The following is a 19761-nucleotide window of genomic DNA, read 5'->3' as shown; positions in this document are numbered from 1 at the left end:
AGTATTAAAAGAAAGTTGACTTAATGTTTTCTTGATTTTTCGGAACTTGTCCTTACCCATTATATTGATATGTAATTTTATTGTGTTGGAAACTATAATTGTAAATTTGAAATGTAAATAAATGATTATTTTGTAAATATTTATAAAAAGAGATGAATAAGTTTTTGTGTGAAATTTATGTAAAATATAATGTTAACCCGACTGATTCCTTGAGGTGGTTACTGTGACTGTGATTATTATTTTTTTTCAGAATTCTTTTTGTAATCTTTTCCCATGAACATATTGGGCCAGGTTTATAAGAATAAGAGTATGTAATGTTGAATTAAATAAGAATAATCAGATATATATCCCAGACTTCATTTTTATTTTTACATATTGTTATCCATAGCAACCCAGTAGTGATTGGGTTTACTGAAATGCAGCCAGCATGGATTCCGAGACCCGATTTCTTCCCTATATAATTTCTTTAGTAATTTTTTTAAATCACCACAACGAACATACATTTAAGTGAAAACCCGGTATAGTGAAATCATTATGGCAGTAATCACCACCTTTAAGTCGACAACAACACTAAATTTGTGGCCCAATGAAGATGTTTGCTTTCCGACCAATGAAATTCTGTAGTCGTAGCCAATCAAAATGCTTGATTGACCGACGTAAGACATCCAGTCCATCTGTACCAGTTGATGTGAGTGTTTCCAGAAGTGAGACAAAACAAGATAGAACCTGAGCTTACCTGGCAATTCGCTTTGTACAAGTGTTCACTAATCAGTTGACTGCAGTGATTCAAGTAAACATCAATGCGGGTGACCAGCTGGTGAAGGCTTCACATGAACAGGACATGCATCAGTTGTAAGATACCCTACAGTTGACCCGCTAATGGTATTTTTCATCGCTGATCATGGACATGAATATGAAAAAAGAATCATGATGTATCACTCCTACTTCTACCAAGTTGAAGAGAACACTGACTATAATTCAAGCAAGTGCCACAGCGGTCAACAGGTGGGTGAGAGCTTCCTAAGCTATGTAATTTTTTGTCTTGCTATACTTCACCTATGGGATGGGCCTTGTGGATTCCCCATAACTTGATAATAATCGTCATGATTATGAATCACAGAGAAAATAGCAGTGACAGCACACTGATTTTGTGGCCTATCATTATAATTATAGATCAGGCAAAGGTAATACAGTGGAACCTCCCGATTACGACACCTCTGAATAGCGACAACCTCCTGATAACGACATTGACCCGTGGTCCCGATTTTTTTTCTCTTTAAGATCAGTAAAAAATACCTCCAGATAACGACGCACTTTTTGATAAAACCTCCGAATAACGACATAATTTTGGCGATTTTCGTGGATATCTGATACTAAAAATACCGAGTATGAGTACTCAAATTTTATAAAAACGATTCCTGCTTGAACCAATGAGTACGCAGCTTTTGAAATCAATGAGAACGCAGCTTTTTTTTTTTGACGAATCTTGGCTGATATGCATTAATAAAAACCAAGGTATAAATTTAAGTGTAAGCAAGTAAACACAAAATCTTGAAAAATGTGATATTATGTGGTGATAGTAGTAGTAGTAGTAGTAGTAGTAGTAGTAGTAGTAGTAGCAGTAGTAGTAGTAGTAGTGTTTTTGTGGAAGAAAATTGGAGAGTAAAAAACATTCTAGATTTACAATTGAAATGACATAAGAAAAAGTAAGACAAAGGGGAATGGTCTAAATAGGGAACAGATGTAGATTCCAGGAGCACACTATCAGTGTACTCAGTTCAGATCACCTAAAAGTCTCATCCAGACACACGCACAAGAACCCTCTAAGAGGAATACACTACAATGTTTTGTTTGTCTTGTCAATGTTAATAAAAACTGGTCCCGCGGGCCTTACCACGCCCATTTTGTCCGCCATATTGGAAACCTCTAAATGACGACACCTCCGGATAACGACATAAAAACTCGGTCCCGTGGCATGTCGTTATCGGGCGGTTCCACTGTAGTAGACATACTAGGAATGATGAGTTTTCTGGCAAGCAATGGCCGGCACTGTCATTTCAAAAAGTGACATGATATTATTTTCAAGGTATTCTACTTTGGCTGAAAGGACCACTGTATGTTGTTGGAAAAAGACAACCATACCCAAGTACCCCCTGCGCTATTTTTGGTTGATCCGCTATAACGGCAACCCTCTATACCATTTTTGTGTGGTCCCGCCGACGTCGTCATAGAGGTGGCACTGTATGACATTTGACTTCTGACCTGTAGGTCTCTGGCTAGAGTTATGCTATAGGTAGCACAAAGTTGAGTTCATGGAGAAATCTACTCACACCCTCTCACTGTACTCAAGTGTAAAATGAGTACATGGCTGGTAACATTATATATGTTGAAAATAAACACTAATAATAGCGCCTTGGAGGCACGATGTCTTGCCAGCATGTCAAGTGCTGCTGTTGATTTGGGATCCTTTGTATAGTGTTTTGAGCACATTTAGTAGATAATTGCACTCCATAAAAGCTTACATTAAAACAATTAAATAGCAAGATGTACAAAAATTTGCAACAATTCTGTACACTGCAAGCTAACAATCTGAATAGGGTCTATGATACAGTCTCAGATAAAGCAAAAAGGTAAATACAGGGTTAGAAAAAAAAACATATTTGTCTTTATGTGTTCAATGTTTCTATTAATGCAGAAGCTCAAAAAGAATTATGTTCACTATTCATGAAGAATACAAGCAATGAGTTGTCCCAATTCTCAGATAGCTTCTGGGGTGCAATGGTCACCTAATGTAATGCTCTGACCAGTAACAGTGACAAGGACATCTGAAGTTCGACCTCAAGGAAAGATTTTTAAAAGAAGGCAGTTTTTATATTTTTCTTTCTGCTTTATCTGGCACTGTTTCGTATACACCTTTTTAAGGGATCTACTTTTGCGCATTACTCCCCTTTGTCTTATTCTTAGTCGCCTGTGACTCAGGGTTGCTGGAGGCACATAGCTCTAAATCTAATTGTTCTTCATGTTGAAAATCATCTTCCTTTTCTTATTGCAAGTACAGTTAAATTAACGAGTCAAAACTAGAAATATCAGGCTACTATGGATGAAAAGGTTACAAGAGTTATGTAAAGTATGGAATTGGAATGAGGTTAGGACATTTATATGGAAGATAGCAATCTATAATAGCTCATTGTAAATTAGCAATCATCCTACTTTTGTTTGTGTATAGGGGTTTACGACGCTTGAATTACTTTTGTGTGATTTCAGCAATGTTTAAAGAAAGATGATAGTAAAGTTAGGAGACTTATAACTCTGCACTTACAATGATACAAGAAAAATTGAAACAAAGAGGGACTTATTCAAACTGGGAATAGATATATTTATTTCTTCAGCATTCTATTTGTGTATCTAGCTTGGATACCATATAAATGCTCCCCATCGATACTGATGACTGTTCTTAATATCTACTCTTAAGATTTATATTTCCCTTAGGCACTCTTTGCAATGTTTGTCCTGAAAAGTTACTGTCTATAACTGCAATATCAATTTTATGCTCTCAATCTCCTCCAACAATAAAAATTTAAATTTAAAAACACTCAGTGGTGAATATATGGAATTTATTGCAAAGTAAACGGATTCAATCATTCTTCATATTTTTTTCATGACTAGCTCAATGCCTTTTCTCTGTTCTCTCTCTATCGTTGCTCTACAACATACACACACATACATCCTTTCTATTGAAATAACGTACTTCTTCAAACTCAATATTTTAAAACAATTATTTATATGATATCAACAAATAAAAAAGAATGTAATTTAATCAATCTTTGCAGAAAATAGCGCATTTTTTAAACATGTAAAATATCATTTGTTAGTGAAAACAATAATCTGCATCATCATGATCATGGTGTGGTGTAAAGTTAAAACCTCATTTTTACGCTAAAAAAAAATTTTAAAATCCAGATATTATTGTTTTTATTCATTGATATTATCATTTCAATTCAGACATTAGAATGTTATTTTTTGCAAATAGTCATAGAGAAAAATCACAATTCAGTATGTTGGTCCCTCATCGTCGTCATCATCATCATCCCCATATCCCTCACCATTGTCAAAGTAGGCCATGTTGTAATCTGTCTCCTGAGGAATAAAACGATATAATGGATTTCTCCACATCACTCTTTTCAATGCATTTTTATAGCTGCTACTATTCTAAATGTATGTCTCTTGACTTCCTTTAATTCTCAGTATCCTCAAAGAAATGTAAATAATAAACGGAGACCTTCAAAACAAGTGATACTATGCGATTATTGTTTGGTGCCTTTGAGAAACAGTGATGGATACTGGCACTGTATAAATCAATATTAATAATAATAATAATAATAATAATACTAATAATAATAAAATAATAATAATAATGAAGATGTAATGTATTTATATAGCGTCTATCCCAGCTCTAGGCGCACAATATGTATACATGGCATGCAATATATATCATAATTTTTTCAAAAATTACTCTATCTTATTATCAACAACATTTAAAAGATGAGAATACAGAATTATTTTAAAAATGTAAATTAGGGTAAATATGTTCTATGAGGTGACACTCCAAAAATAACGTAATTACACCTTGGTATATTATGAAGATTGCTTATCCATTCTTTTTCAACTTTAATTCATTTTTGAAAAATAAATAAATAAATAAATTCTCAATTGGTTCTTTCTACATACCATCTAAATATGACCGAAAGAGATGACTTTTTAATTTCTTTTAAAAACTGCTTCAGAATCAGGAAAGCTAGAGCACAAATTGAATGGCAAAGAATTCCACACTATTGGAGCTGTGCAATATAATGTTCTGTCTTTTAATTTTGTGTTCCTTCTTTTTGTGGTGCACAAAAGGTGCTGATCACATGATCTTAAATTACGAGATGGGACATAATCATCAATAAAATCCTTCAGATAAAAAGGTGAGCAATCGTTTTTAGAGTTAAAACATAGCATTGCAATTTTATAAGCAATTCTAGTTTTAACAGGCAACCAACCAGTGGAGTTAATAAAACATTGTGGCTATGTATTCTGTTTCGTGCAGCTTGGTTTTGTAAAAGCTGTAGTTTATTTAAAAGCTTATCAGGCAGATTAAAAAGTAATGAATTAGTCAAGTCTAGAAAAGATGAAAGAAGAGACTATTGTTTGAATGGACTTTTGGGTTAAAATATTTGACAATTGGGCAATTTTACGTAATTCAAGACAAAGAATTTTGCAAAGAAAGGATACATATTTTTCTATAGATAGATTACAATCAGAATAAATGCCGAGATTATGGGCTATGTCAGAAAAAGGAATAATTTCATTTTGAGCGTTCAATGATTTCGAATTGGCCGAAAGCACAAGCTTTCTAGGGTTTATAAAAAGAATCTCCGTTTTCTCTTCATTCATTTTAAGTTTATTGCAAGTATCCAAATCCTCACCTCTTCAATACATTTCTCCATTTTTACAATTTTACATTTATTACAAGAATGATTTGGTGCACAACACTGTTATGCTTCGACTGTGAAAGGACAAACCTCCTCAAGATCTTCATCTTCATATTCTTCATCATCCTCATCATCACCCTCCTCGTCTTTCTCTTTCTTCTTGTTCTCATTATCATCATCTTCTTCATCTGCTTCTGCATCGTCCTCTTCATTTGCAGGGGCATCTTTCTCAAGTTTCTTGTATAGAAAAGAAACAGATTGATAAAAAGCATAATCATCAGTTTTCATCTATTGTGGTGTCTCTCTAGGATATATAATGTGCATGGGATAAAGTTTTATAAGAAATTAGGCTTTGTTGCACTTGGTCAAAGTTGCATGATTTTAAAAAAACCCTAAGTGTTTCTTAAACATTCAACTTTGTCACAACATTCCACTTTTTGTTTGTACGCTTTCTTCAAGCAACAGAAACAATAGGCCTTTATCGGCCAAAATGTCAGACCACCATACACACACAAAAAATATATAAATTGATTATAGTTATATAGATAACAGACTTTTAAATTTCCTTTTGTAATCAAGGCCTGAGTTATTATTTGAGCTAGATTGTAGTAAGACGAATTTCCTGATTTTTACTGCCAATTTTCTTTATGCAAATAATACCATGTTCAATTAAATTTGTTATTTAAAAATAAAGATATATGGAAAATATTTCCCTACTCCAACAAGAAATCCTATGGAAGTAAGTAATTTTAGTACTAGTACTCACATCTAAAAGACTCTCAACATTTTCAGTGGAAAGACGAGCATTTTTAAAATTGGGTTTGAAAACCTTTGAAGCCTTTTTCCTTTTACGTTTCTCTCGAAGTTCATATGGCAGCCTGCTCCAATCTTCAAAATAAATAAATGATAAATAAAAGCATTAAACTTTAATACTTACATAATACGTCACTGTGGTGTAGCAGTACAGTGTTAGACTTGCAACATAACCTAAATTAGACCTGCAGATTTGAGCCAGGGAATGGGCATTTCTACTACTTTATATTCTTTTAAAAGGACATTTTTCACAGTTCTCTCTGTCCACCCAGTAATGACTGAGTTGCTGAATATGTAAAATCTAGTGGAAAGCACTTTGTGCCAACTAGCACTCTGTCCAGAAAGAGATAAGCAATTGTCCATTTAATAACACAGACATTTAGACAGACTATGGCTCAGTAAGCCTTAAGGAGAACTACTTTAATAAGAGGAATTCTAGGCAGTCATTCCTGTTCCTTGATCTGAATACTTAATCAAACCTTAAGAACTAAAAGAATCGTATTTATTTTTCAATTACTCATTAGAATGTCTGAAATCTGTATTTGAGATATTCAGGAAATCAGGTAAATTAGAGCTAAATATCAAGGAACAGATAATAGAATAGATTCATTAAAAAAAAAAAAACCATGAGTGGTATGCCTATTCTTGTTAGTTGATCTCAGTAAGTTGCCAACATAATATTTAACCTCATCTGTTTTTAACAAAATAAGAAGAAATATCATTTAAAGCTAAAGCTCTGTGTATGATGACGAGTTATATGGCTTTTATAACTACCAATTTAAGACTTATATATACACAGATTTATTTGACACAGTGGAGGGGGGAAAGTCACAAAATTTTATGAAAGTCTAATTCCCATTTAAATTAAACAAGGACAATTTTCTTTGAAAAGCAATGCAACATTGTTTATCTAAAAGGGTCAGAATCTGATACACATGACCTCTAGAACAAAGTTCTGTCGATATAATAAACAGATCCCATGTGTTTAAAAAGCCATGTAATTAAGAACCATAATTAATGGTATTTCAAGAGGTAATAAAGAATAAACTCTCTCTCTCTGCAAGACGGAGGATGCCATAACAGCTAGGACTCAGGTTCAAATACATCATACTGCAATGTCCTAGTTTCTATTTCGCTGGTGACAATTCTCTACTCTCTTCAGATTTTATCACCACTGATACTCAGTGTCAATTCCATCTACTTACCTAAATTTGAATGGAATCAAATAAATGATCAGCTCTTAATTGAATTTAAATGAACATGTTTGAGTACATAGAAAATAAGTTGATGAAGATAACAATATTCTATCTCAGTTGGAAAAGAGAATAATTCTTATTAATATTTGAAACTATACCTGGTTTCAACTTGGGCTGAGCATCTCCAACTCCAATCTGATATTTATCAGAGTATCTCTCTATATCTTTTACTTTTTTTGGAGGATTGACATAAAATGGACTCTTTCGAAACAAATCTCTTAACTCTTGTTTTAAAGCCAACCGATATTCATATTCATCACTTTTCAGTAAAGGGACTGGCTTGAACTGAGAGGGCTGTAAAACACATAATGATAAGAAACTTAAATATAACAAACATCCCCATAACAACTGTGGTATTAGGAAAATCATAAAGATAAATGATTATGCCAGTAGGCGAGAGTACTAGTACTATTAAATTGACATAATCATGTAGTATTTGGGAAAGTGAAAAGGAAGGGTTGTTGTTGTAGAAGCAAAAGAATCCGATTACTAAACCATTATATACTCTTAGCCAGCTCATGTGAACAGCAACCTACATTGATGGATGGTTTTGAAACCACCCTGCATTCCGATGTTTCTTTCCTCGCCCTGCTTAGTTTTTGTACTTTTTATTGTCTCTCAGTGTATTTCATTCTTTTTCTTTTCATGGGGGTGTAGGGGGAACTGCCTTGAAGCCTTACTAAATTCTTGATCCACAAGAACAGTACTGTTTATAGAAATACTTCTTACCCTCACCCCTCCTACTCTCTTTAGATTTCATTCTTTTATTTGCTGTTCCTTACCATCCAGATTCCCTATTCTGTTAGTAATAACAAAGAAGTTTTGTCAACCATCCCACCTTTGAAGAAAACAAAATGATCAAAAAAATCCAATACGATAAACAGGTTGCTTAGCAAGATTCAGATACAGGCACCACTCAGGGAAGACCTGTGATTATACATCAAATGTCATACGTTACACAGATATTTATTAAACAATAACAATATACATTAATATTAAATACATACATAGATATATAATACATGAAAAAAAGATGAGCCCAACTATGGATTATTTCTCTTGTTCTGAGATTTTGTCATTTGGCTGAATATCTGTGGAAGCAAAATAACTCCTGAAATTGTTCTGCTGCTTTCTCATGGCCATAAAGACAGTTTAATACTAAAAATATTTCAGCTACTTTTAATTGTTAATATGGCTCTTTTGGGTGATACAGATAAAATCCATGGAGGAAATAAACTACGAGAGAGAGTAGTCAGCCTGCTTGTCGCTCAGCCAGCGATAAGCTATCACTGGCTGAGTGACGAGGCAGCTAAGACAGACTTGTGTCACTCACGGCGCTATCATGAAAAAATTGATATTGTTGGAGAGAGAGAGAACCTAGTTTATTAGTAGTTAGTATGTAGGAGGAAGTAGGATTAACTGCAATAAATACTTAATTTTAATAAAAGAAAATTGATGGATAGTTTAAATTAAAACCGATCATTATTCAGGTTACTCGAGTTTAAGATTTAATCTTAGTATCCATAATTCTTTCTCACGGATATCAATAATCTCTCTCTTATATTGACTTGCATATTAATATTTTTAATACACACGGTACATTATTATTATTATTATTATTATTATTATTATTATTATCATTATTATAATAATTACTATTATTAGTTTTATCAGTAATTTAATAATAATAATAATAATTAATAATAATAATAATATATAATAATATATTAATTATAATCGTTTTTTAAATTATTTTTTTTTCTTTTTATGGTTGTAAATTCCACTGTTTTCCTATGTGTTTGACATCACTCTTTTCCCTAAAAAGGCATCAAGGATAATCTGTTTTCTTGCCGAGGCCAGGTGTGGATAAACGTGTTGCTCAATAGTTTCCAAAAAAGGAAGCAAATTGGTTAAAAGTCTTTTTGAATGAGGGAAAAAAAACTTTATCACGGGGTCACATATGACGGCACAAATCGATACTGCAAAATCCGCCCTCTTTTGTCTCAAATAGAGTAGTGACACACTACTGTAGCATTAAATCCCACCCACTCTCGATTCTCCAACCTGTCACTGTCATGATTTCACCCATGATGAAATTTAATCATGAAATTTTGTTTGACTGAGCTCTTGAATTTACCATTTTTTTAAGGTCGATCGAAAATGTGTTGCAATTAACCAGTGACTCTTATATAGAATTAATTCCGTTTCTTGGGAAATGTTGCGATTAACCGAGTTGCGATTATCCGGAGAGGACTGTAGTACGTTTGTGGTTAGCCCTGAATTCCAGGATGGCGTTACTTTCAACTTGGTACGTCTCAAGAGCCAAGTGCCTCTCCTGTGTTTCGTGAATCTATGATAAAATCTGAGATATCTGGCGCTACAGAAAAACTTTCAAAGATGGCCGTAAGCCAAGCCTGTATCTTGATTGCAAAACTAAATCTAAATTGATGAAATTATTGAAACAAGCCATTTTTCTGGTCTAATCAAATGTGTTTTTTCCTTTAGATATCTATCACTTTAACTCCGGTGAGCAAGTCAGTATACCTACTATTAGTCATTTAAATGGCGGCTGTATGTGGAATTTCAGCCGTCCTTTACTCTTTGCCATGGACCACTTCTGTTTATTTTGAACATACCAACAAACAAAAAAATCAGAATCACTTATAATTGAACGGCACGGCTATTATCATGATGACCACTGCATGTAATATATTTACTCCGAATTATGTGAATACAAATAAAACACAATGTAAAGCAAACTTACCGGGTACAAAGGAGGCGGTTGTGCTTGAATAGGAGTTATGATGTCACCTCTTCCCAAACCAAACGCTTCAATGTTGATTGATAAACCACCTCCTCGACCTCTTCCGCGGCCCCTTCCAGCCATCGATGAGCATTAAAACAAAACGTAAGGACGGTTTGATTGTTCAAACATATTTTCCTTAGTTTAAAGTTAGTGATATCTATGGATGTAAGCCGAGATGATCGTCGATGTAAACAAAATGCAATCACAAACCATCACAAAAATATGGAAAATTAAAGCGAAAATGAAAATCCAGTGACTAAATAAAACGCTTTAACAAAAGAGCTCATTGAGAGTCGAATCTAATTCTGCAGATAAACACCCAACGAATACTAAGATGATTTTACTAAAACTAGAGAATTAGGCAAAATGTAAAAATTTGATTTATGAACCCAAAAAGATTTGAAATAATTTATCTATAATTATCACAATACTGCTTGCATGTTGTATGATACAGTGATTAACAGAACGCGAGCTTTCAAGTTATGAAAATCCAATTCCACGGAATTCGCTTTTTTGTCGAATACGATTATTTTGAAAATGGCGATCTCCATGTGAAACTCATGAAGCACAGCAGGATCTAAAAAGTTGCTGGACAATGGTTATTTATCCTTTGAGTTGTCGAAAACAGTAGTAAAATCAACGTGCTTATTATAAGAAATCATAAATACACCAAAATGAAAGAGGATTCTGCTTTACCACGGCCTGGAATGGTGAGCCTAGAGTTTGGCAGGCGTTAGTTAGATTAGGAGTTGAGTTCTAGACTGACTAGAGAGTCGCTCTCTCACTTCTCACTCTCTGTGACTGAGCAGAGCGATAAATTAGGCACTTGCAAGAAGATATGGTTAATTTAGTTTAGAAAAATAAAGGGGAGTAAAACATTTACTAGAGTGCAAAAATTATCGAGTGCAACAATTATAATGATAATAGTAGTAGTAGTAATAATAAGGCTGTCATTATTCCCAGACGCCTGTCTGGGGATAATAAAAATTCGTTATCCCCAGACAGGTGTCTGGGGATAACCAATTTTTGTTATCCCCAGACACCTGTCTGGGGATACTATCCCCAGACGCATGTAGCAAGTGGGCAGAAAGATTTTATGCAAAATGCCAAACTAGGCGTGAAAAATACCAAATATTCTGGAAAAAATACTAGTGGTTGTGTCCCAAAACAGTTAATATATCAAGTGATATTTAACACAAGATGAAAGTAAATAGTGATCAAATGTCAAATCCAGCTCTTTTAAAAAAAATATTTTAAAGCAAATGGATCAATGAAATTTCTTTTGTTACTTTGATCTGAAAACGTCAAACTGGCAATTCGACTTTTTATTTTCAACCAGGAAGAAAGTTGTTAATCATCAAATCTGTTCATAGTCCACCAACCATTTAAATTTTCATTACCTACCTACCTGTTAACTTTATTGACCATCTCTTGTTTCTATAATTTGCTCATTCTGGCCACAATTTTGGGGACGACCGGGAATAATTTTTATGTCGCGGACGAATTCCTAGGCCATGGTGTTGTTCGCCCCAAAGCCCAAAACCCACACTAGGGGAGGGCATCCGGGTCACCAAAAGGTCAACGATGCTTTAGGTTTTGAGAAGTCAGGTCATCGACGACTGAGAAGGTACCGACCTCGACTTAGTTCTCGATGCTTTTCTCGTCTCGAGAATCTCGGTCGTCGATGCTTCTCGTATTGAGTCCCGAGTCCCGAGTCTCGAGACTATACTGCGCGAGCGACGCACGCGTTACTAACAATGTGTACTATCTGCATTGTTCACCCCTCTCTCGTCGGCGATGATTTCAGCGAAGCTCGAGACTTTTTTGCGTCTCGATGCTTTTTTGAGTCTCGAGGCTCAAAAAAGTCTCGAGCATCGCTCTAGTCATCGGTGCTTTCATTCAATACCTAGTCATTGGTATTGGGTATTGACGTTATATCATATTTTAAACAGCTAACAAAACACAAACGTCGTAAATAGATCAAAATGGTTATAGGTATCAATGTTTTATTATTATACAAAGTGAATTTATTTAATGTATTTTAAGTTTTAATACAAAAAAGCCATCCAAAGCTCAGTTGAAGTGCTACTTCTCGGGAATTCCCGACTTTTCCTTGGTCATCGAGTTCGGGAAGTTTTGAGTGTTGGTGGCCGATGACTTGAGGTATCATCGAGACTTCCGCTCGACACTAACCCACACCTGTTATTTTCCTGTCTGCTTCGCACAAGACAATACAATTTAGTATCACACGTCCACAAAACTAGATCCAACAACATACTTTTATTCGAATCAGAGATAAAAATAACTACCAAAACAAGGAAGCAAAAATGGTGGAAATATGTTTAGCTCATATATGAATTTAAAACATTCCGATAGCGGTGTGGATAGGCAGCTCAGTGGGTTAGGCCACCTTTCATTTTACTCCTTTTAGCTGCACAGATTCGACCCAGTTGCGACCGCCCCCCCCCCCCCCCCCCCCCCCCGGACACACACACATTTTTTTTTTTTTTTTACTTTTTCTTTCTTTCTTCCCAATTGGTTTTCATTGTTTTCACTTTTGTTCCGAGTTCCGAGCAAGAGTTTTTTTTTAATCAGTTGAATTTTTTATTTCTCCGATAATATTATTTCATTATAATTTAATTTGCTCTAGATCTATTATTGTTTTTTTTTTTTTGTTTTGGTCAAATGATAATAATTATAATAATAATAATAATAATAATAATAATAATAATAATAATAATAATAATAATAATAATAATAATTGTAATATTTGTTATTATTATTACTATTACCATCATAATCATTATTATATTATTATCAATAATAATATTATTTTTATTATTAATACTCTTATTATCATACTATTACTATTATTATTATTATTATTATTATTATTATTATTATTATTATTATTATTATTATTATTATTATTATTATTATTATTATTATTATTATTATTGTTAACACTATTCCCTGCTCCGAGGGAAATCTCTCTTTTTCTTTTTTTTTTTTTTATATTTTGACCTAAACCTTAGAGTTTGTTTTTTTTTGCTAAACCTTTATGTAAATGTTCCGTTTCTGAGCATGAATTTCTTAAATTGTTTTTATTTTTTAAAACAATTATTGTTTTTATTTTTAAAACAATTATTGTTTTTTTTTCTCCTCTATCTGACCATTTGGTCGCTCTCTGAATATTTCTGTTTGTTTGCTTTTAATTATTTATTCTTTTTAGACACTATTTGAGATCGGAGTGGGGACGAATATATTTGCTAGAAACTAGAAAAAAACAAAAGAGAGAGAGAGAGAGAGAGAGAGAGAGAGAGAGAGAGAGAGAGAGAGAGAGAGTTTAATAATATAAAAAGAGGTGGGGGGAGGATGGATGGGACATTTATTCCTTTCAACGTTCTGTAAAAAGAAGACGGAATTTTTAAAAAAAAAAAAAATACGTTACCAGGATTCGAACCCACAACGTCGATTATGGTCAAACTTCCAGGCAGACGACTAAACCATTCGGCCATGACACCCACTTCGAAGTCGACGCATATTGTGTATATGTAGTAACAACTGATTTTAATGTTGATAATTTTATGTTTTTATAGATATTTTATTAACTTTCCTTATTTCTATGTGCATCTGGAAACATTCCATGTTCTGGAATGTGGATAATTGTTTAAAAGAGCGGCGTTTCAAATATGCGTCTGGGATAGTAAAAATTTGTTATCCCCAGACAGGTGTCTGGGGATAACAAATTTTTATTATCCCCAGCCAGGTGTCTGGGGATAATCACAGCGTAATAATAATAGTAATAGAGAGCTGAGCCGGTGTTACCAATACTTAGCTTCTATTCTTCTTCTTCTAGGTTCCATGCCTGGTCCAGGCTTCGGATACTGCATGAATTATCTCTCTCCATTCCTCCCTGTCTCTTGCTTTTTCAAACAGCTCTTGGATTGTTAGGTTGGTGAAGCCCTTCAGTTGGTCTATGAGTGTTTTTCTTTGTCTCCCCCGGGCGCGTTTACCAGGTATTTTTCCACAACTTGCCAGGTATTCATTCTTATCTTTCCTTACTATGTGTCCGAAAAAGGATAGTTGTCGATCCACTATTAAGGGCATTAGTTTCCTTTGTTGGTATGTTTGTTTTAGCACTTCTTCGTTCGTTTTGTGTGCGGTATACGATATTCTCTGCATCCTTCTCAAGCACCACATTTCAAAAGCTTCAATGTTCTTTTGTGTTTCTGCATTTGTAGTCCAGCTTTCGCATCCGTATAACAAGATTGGCCACACGTAGCACTTCAAGACTCGGAATCTAATCCCGAACGACATCTGTTTGTTTTTCAAAATGTTTCCCAGGTCCTAGCTTCTATAACCAGGACAAATCATTCGTTTGGACAGAAAAATAAATAAAAACTTACCGCTTACCGTCAAAAGCAGTTTAGATTTGAAGATGCATTTGTTTTCTATCAAAAAACATTCGGTAATGGACAATCCTTGATGAATTTCAAAAGTTGTGTTGAAATTATATCCTAATTGTTTTCATTTTTAATTCCTCGCGAAATCGTGTGGGCCCCGTTTCTGTTATCAAGGTTCCGCCTAGCCAGGCAGGGTTGCCAGATAATTTTTGAGTAAGAGACCAAACTAGCTATAGCAAGAAGCCAGATTCCTCGGCAGGAGCCCAAATACCACCAAACCCACCTTAGCCTCGCGAAAACTCTTTAGATTTGTTAAACAATTTAGATAGGATAAGGAAAATTCGTATATATAGAAGCATTAGCAAATGCAATCTGTGGCGTTAGCACGTGTTGCATTTAGATATTTAGATTGCCAAATAAAATAAGTTTTACCGGTACCAGAGTAAAACGATATAACGGGGAAAGTCAGAGGAAGCCAAAAAGTTGGTTACAGGAGGCCAAATGGCTTGGGAAAAGGCCAAATTTCTCAAATTTGGCCACCAGGAGGCCAAACTAGCAACCCTGGCCCCAGGTTTTTAAAAAAGTTTATTGGGAAAAAGATACGGAACAAAGTGTCCATAGATAGGTATGCAATTTGGTGCATTAGTGCAGTAAAAAGGCCTTTTTTTCTTTTATTCAATGAACTTGACTGCTGGTGGACCCTAGGCCTCTCTACAAGTCCAAGAAATAATACTCACTTTTTCTCTGCTCCAACGAAAATATCTACCCCCTACCGGTCTAATTATTTGTAGCAGACGACAAATTTCTCAAAACGGTCACGTGACACTGTAAAAACAACACAGGAAGTCCATGAAAGCTTATTTACGGCATTTCCTTTGAACCGTGTAAACAACAAAATTTCGTTTTCATTCGACTCAACGGGTCAGATTGGCCGGTATTTTTTAACGAACTAAAGTTCTGAAAAATCAAAATGTTTCTTAGAAAGGTGAAAGATCCTAGTTTTTGAAACAGAGGTAGGTTTTTTAAAAAAATCTTTATATTTTACGTGAATGCATGCTCAAGGCGAGTTGGACGTGCAGCGGAGGTTGGTCGGCCAAAGGCGAGGCTCTCTAGTAGTAATAGTATGATAATAAGAGTATTAATAATGAAAATAATATTATTATTGATAATAATATAATAATGATTATGATGGTAATAGTAATAATAATAACAATTATTATTATTATTATTATTAATATTATCATTTGACCAAAACAAAAACAAAAAAACAATAATAGATCTAGACCAAATTAAATAATGAAATAATATTATCGGAGAAATAAAAAATTCAACTGATTAAAAAAACTCTTGCTCGGAACTCGGAACAAAAGTGAAAACAATGAACATCAATTGGGAAGAAAGAAAGAAAAAGTTTTTAAAAAATTAAAAAAGTGTGTGTGTGGGGGGGGGGGGGGGGGGTCGCGTCTGGTTCGAATCTGTGCAGCTAAAAGGAGTAAAATGAATGAAAGGTGGCCTAACCCACTGAGCTGTCTATCCACACCGCTATCGGAATATCTTAAATTCATATATGAGCTAAAACATATTTCCACCATTTTTGCTTCCTTGTTTTGGTAGTTATGATTCGAATAAAATATGTTTTCTGATTCGAATAAAAATATGTTGTTGGATCTAGTTTTGTGGACGTGTGATACTAAATTGTATTGTCTTGTGCGAAGAAGACAGGAAAATAACAGGTGTCGGTTTTGGGCTTTGGGGCGAACAACACCATGGCCTAGGAATTAGTCCGCGAAATAAAAAATAAATCCAGGATCTAAAAAGTTGCTGGACAATGGTTATTTATCCTTTGAGTTGTCGAAAACAGTAGTAAAATCAACGTGCTTATTATAAGAAATCATAAATATACCAAAATGAAAGAGGATTCTGCTTTACCACGGCCTGGAATGGTGAGCCTAGAGTTTGGCAGGCGTTAGTTAGATTAGGAGTTGAGTTCTAGACTGACTAGAGTCGCTCTCTCACTTCTCACTCTCTGTGACTGAGCAGAGCGATAAATTAGGCACTTGCAAGAAGATATGGTTAATTTAGTTTAGAAAAATAAAGGGGAGTAAAACATTTACTAGAGTGCAAAAATTATCGAGTGCAACAATTATAATGATAATAGTAGTAATAATAATAGTAATAGTAGTAATAGTATGATAATAAGAGTATTAATAATGAAAATAATATTATTATTGATAATATAATAATGATTATGATGGTAATAGTAATAATAATAACAATTATTATTATTATTATTATTAATATTATCATTTGACCAAAACAAAACAAAAAAACAATAATAGATCTAGACCAAATTAAATAATGAAATAATATTATCGGAGAAATAAAAAATTCAACTGATTAAAAAAACTCTTGCTCGGAACTCGGAACAAAAGTGAAAACAATGAACATCAATTGGGAAGAAAGAAAGAAAAAGTTTTTAAAAAATTAAAAAAGTGTGTGTGTGGGGGGGGGGGGGGGTCGCGTCTGGTTCGAATCTGTGCAGCTAAAAGGAGTAAAATGAATGAAAGGTGGCCTAACCCACTGAGCTGTCTATCCACACCGCTATCGGAATATCTTAAATTCATATATGAGCTAAAACATATTTCCACCATTTTTGCTTCCTTGTTTTGGTAGTTATGATTCGAATAAAAATATGTTTTCTGATTCGAATAAAAATATGTTGTTGGATCTAGTTTTGTGGACGTGTGATACTAAATTGTATTGTCTTGTGCGAAGAAGACAGGAAAATAACAGGTGTCGGTTTTGGGCTTTGGGGCGAACAACACCATGGCCTAGGAATTAGTCCGCAAAATAAAAAATAAATCCCGGTCATCCACAAAATTGTGGCCAGAATGAGCAAATTATAGAAACAAGAAATGATCAATAAAGTTAACAGGTAGGTAGGTAGTGAAAATTTAAATGGTTGGTGGACTATGAACAGATTTGATGATTAACAACTTTCTTCCTGGTTGAAAATAAAAAGTCGAATTGCCAGTTTGACGTTTTCAGATCAAAGTAAGAAAAGAAATTTCATTGGTCCATTTGCTTTAAAATATTTTTTTTAAAAGAGCAGGATTTGACATTTGATCACTATTTACTTTCATCTTGTGTTAAATATCACTTGATATATTAACTGTTTTGGGACCCAACCGCTAGTATTTTTTTCCAGAATATTTGGTATTTTTCACGCCTAGTTTGGCATTTTGCATAACATCTTTCTGCCCACTTGCTACATGCGTCTGGGGATAACCAATTTTCATTATCCCCAGACAGGCGTCTGGGAATAATGACAGCCTTAACTTTAACATTTTTACATTTGGAAATAAAACACTGTAATACATTGCAAACAGAAAAATAATTATTTATTGAAAACTAAAAGTTCAGCTTGGCTTAGAGCCGAAACAGCTGAAATCAAGGAAAAATAAATATAACGAATCTTTGAAACATCAACAATAAAACATTTGGGAGGCCTTCCAAAAACTCCTACATCCCCAGTATTCTTGTTTTTTTATAATGTTCTAGTAGGGGGTTTAGGAGGGGGGAAACTTTCTTTTTTTTTTTTAAGTCTCCTCAAACCCCATACTAGAACATAAAAAAAGTTTCCCCCCTCCCAAACCCCCTACCAGAACAAGAATACTGGGGATGTAGGAGCTTTCGGAAGGCCTCCCAAATATTTATTCATTTGTAGATAGATCAAATACACCACTGAATCGGCGTCATTTAGTTGTTCACTTTGAATCTTTCAAAATAGGGCCATTCCACATCAAGTGGACCAAAGTGAGAACCACACCCCTTTTGATTTTACTCAAACTTGGCTCAATTGAAGATACTTTTATGAGACATGAAGAAAACCAAATTTTCAGTTCAGAATATTGATATTTAAATGCAGCAGTGCTTTATGATCAGGAACGAAAGTGGTATATATAGTAATTGTAGTTGACCTCTCAGAGGAAAATTCTGATGTTCTGATCAAATTCATGCATCCTGCAGTCACAACATCTATGTTGGCCACAGAATGAGGCAAAAAGAGGAAATGAGAGTATTATTTATAATTGATGTCACTCCATGGCAGTTAATAGTAGAGAGTTGACGATTTACCAACTGGCATGGTCCGTGACAACAAGGGTTGACATGCCTACCAGAAATCAATAAGACAATGGTCAGTGTCATTGACTGTTACATGTTAAGTAAAGGTGACTTCCCAGAAGGATTGAACAGTTCACACATCAGTGGTCACAAACATTGATCTTCTTTGTATTTTTTTTTTTAAGTTGAGATACAGAAACACATTTTCTAAAAGTTGAATATTTTATCAATTATTTAATAACACAAAGAATAACAAAATTTTTACAATTTAAAAAAAACTATGATATTACCGATCATCACTGAAACCCTAGGTCAACAGGACTTCAGTCACCTAGCGTCAGACAGTCGATTACGAAGAGTGGAATAATAGGCTATAAAAGTCACTCATCCTCTATTGTTGCTTGTGTGTGCGTGTTAGAATATACATACATGCAATAAAAGACTGTTCTACAAACTACACATATGTAGTCAAAACTCTCTTTTTGTTCTGATTAAAATCAACTCTCTTCACTTTCAAATCCATTGTCAGTATGTGGATGGAAGAGGGAGTGGGGGGGGGGGGGGGGGGGGGGGCGTACTTTCTGGCTTTCTTTATTGGTTAAAACTTTTCACACATGAGGTGAAGGGCAAATGGTGGAGGAATTGTGTAATATATACATAAAATATGGTTTGTAGTTATGATATGTAAGAAATTAATTATACTGTGAAAAGTCTGTATGATCTGGTATCATGTGGATGGAATAGGGAGTGTGGGGGGGGGGGGGGGGGGGGGCGTACTTTCTGGCTTTCTTTATTGGTTAAAACTTTTCACACATGAGGTGAAGGGCAAAAGTATTGACCAATCAAATCCAAGTGCTATTTTCGTACTATTCTAAAAATAG

At 34.3% G+C, this 19761-nt stretch overlaps 2 protein-coding genes across 5 annotated transcripts in view; one reads left to right on the top strand and one right to left on the bottom strand.

The window, feature by feature from the left end:
* Positions 1-3355: 3355 nt before the first annotated feature.
* LOC144966608 (DNA-directed RNA polymerase III subunit RPC7-like) lies at positions 3356-10586 on the bottom strand. The gene is made up of 5 exons (XM_078903330.1): positions 10308-10586; positions 7642-7837; positions 6241-6362; positions 5565-5711; positions 3356-4137 (listed from the first exon to the last, which is right to left on the bottom strand). The coding sequence occupies exons 1-5, from the start codon at positions 10428-10430 to the stop codon at positions 4051-4053; spliced, it is 675 nt and encodes a 224-aa protein (XP_078759456.1). The 5' UTR covers positions 10431-10586; the 3' UTR covers positions 3356-4050.
* A 290-nt stretch (positions 10587-10876) lies between these two features.
* The window catches only part of LOC144966606 (protein RRP5 homolog), a 35942-nt gene continuing 27057 nt past the window's right edge, over positions 10877-19761 (top strand). For 2 of the 4 annotated variants that reach the window (XM_078903321.1, XM_078903320.1), the window contains exon 1: positions 16566-16698. In XM_078903321.1, the coding sequence (XP_078759447.1) occupies positions 16663-16698 (36 nt within the window). In that variant the 5' untranslated portion in view covers positions 16566-16662. Of the gene's footprint in view, positions 11060-16565; positions 16699-19761 lie in introns of those variants that run through there. The other 2 variants (XM_078903319.1, XM_078903322.1) reach the window with 2 other exon arrangements.

The sequence above is a fragment of the Berghia stephanieae genome, chromosome 2, assembly GCF_034508935.2.
Source record: "Berghia stephanieae isolate SIO BIC M18660-M18661 chromosome 2, UCSD_Bste_1.3, whole genome shotgun sequence".
Taxonomy (NCBI): domain Eukaryota; kingdom Metazoa; phylum Mollusca; class Gastropoda; order Nudibranchia; family Aeolidiidae; genus Berghia; species Berghia stephanieae.
Note: the sequence above shows the minus strand (reverse complement) of the source record. Positions and strands in the feature narration are given on the sequence as shown.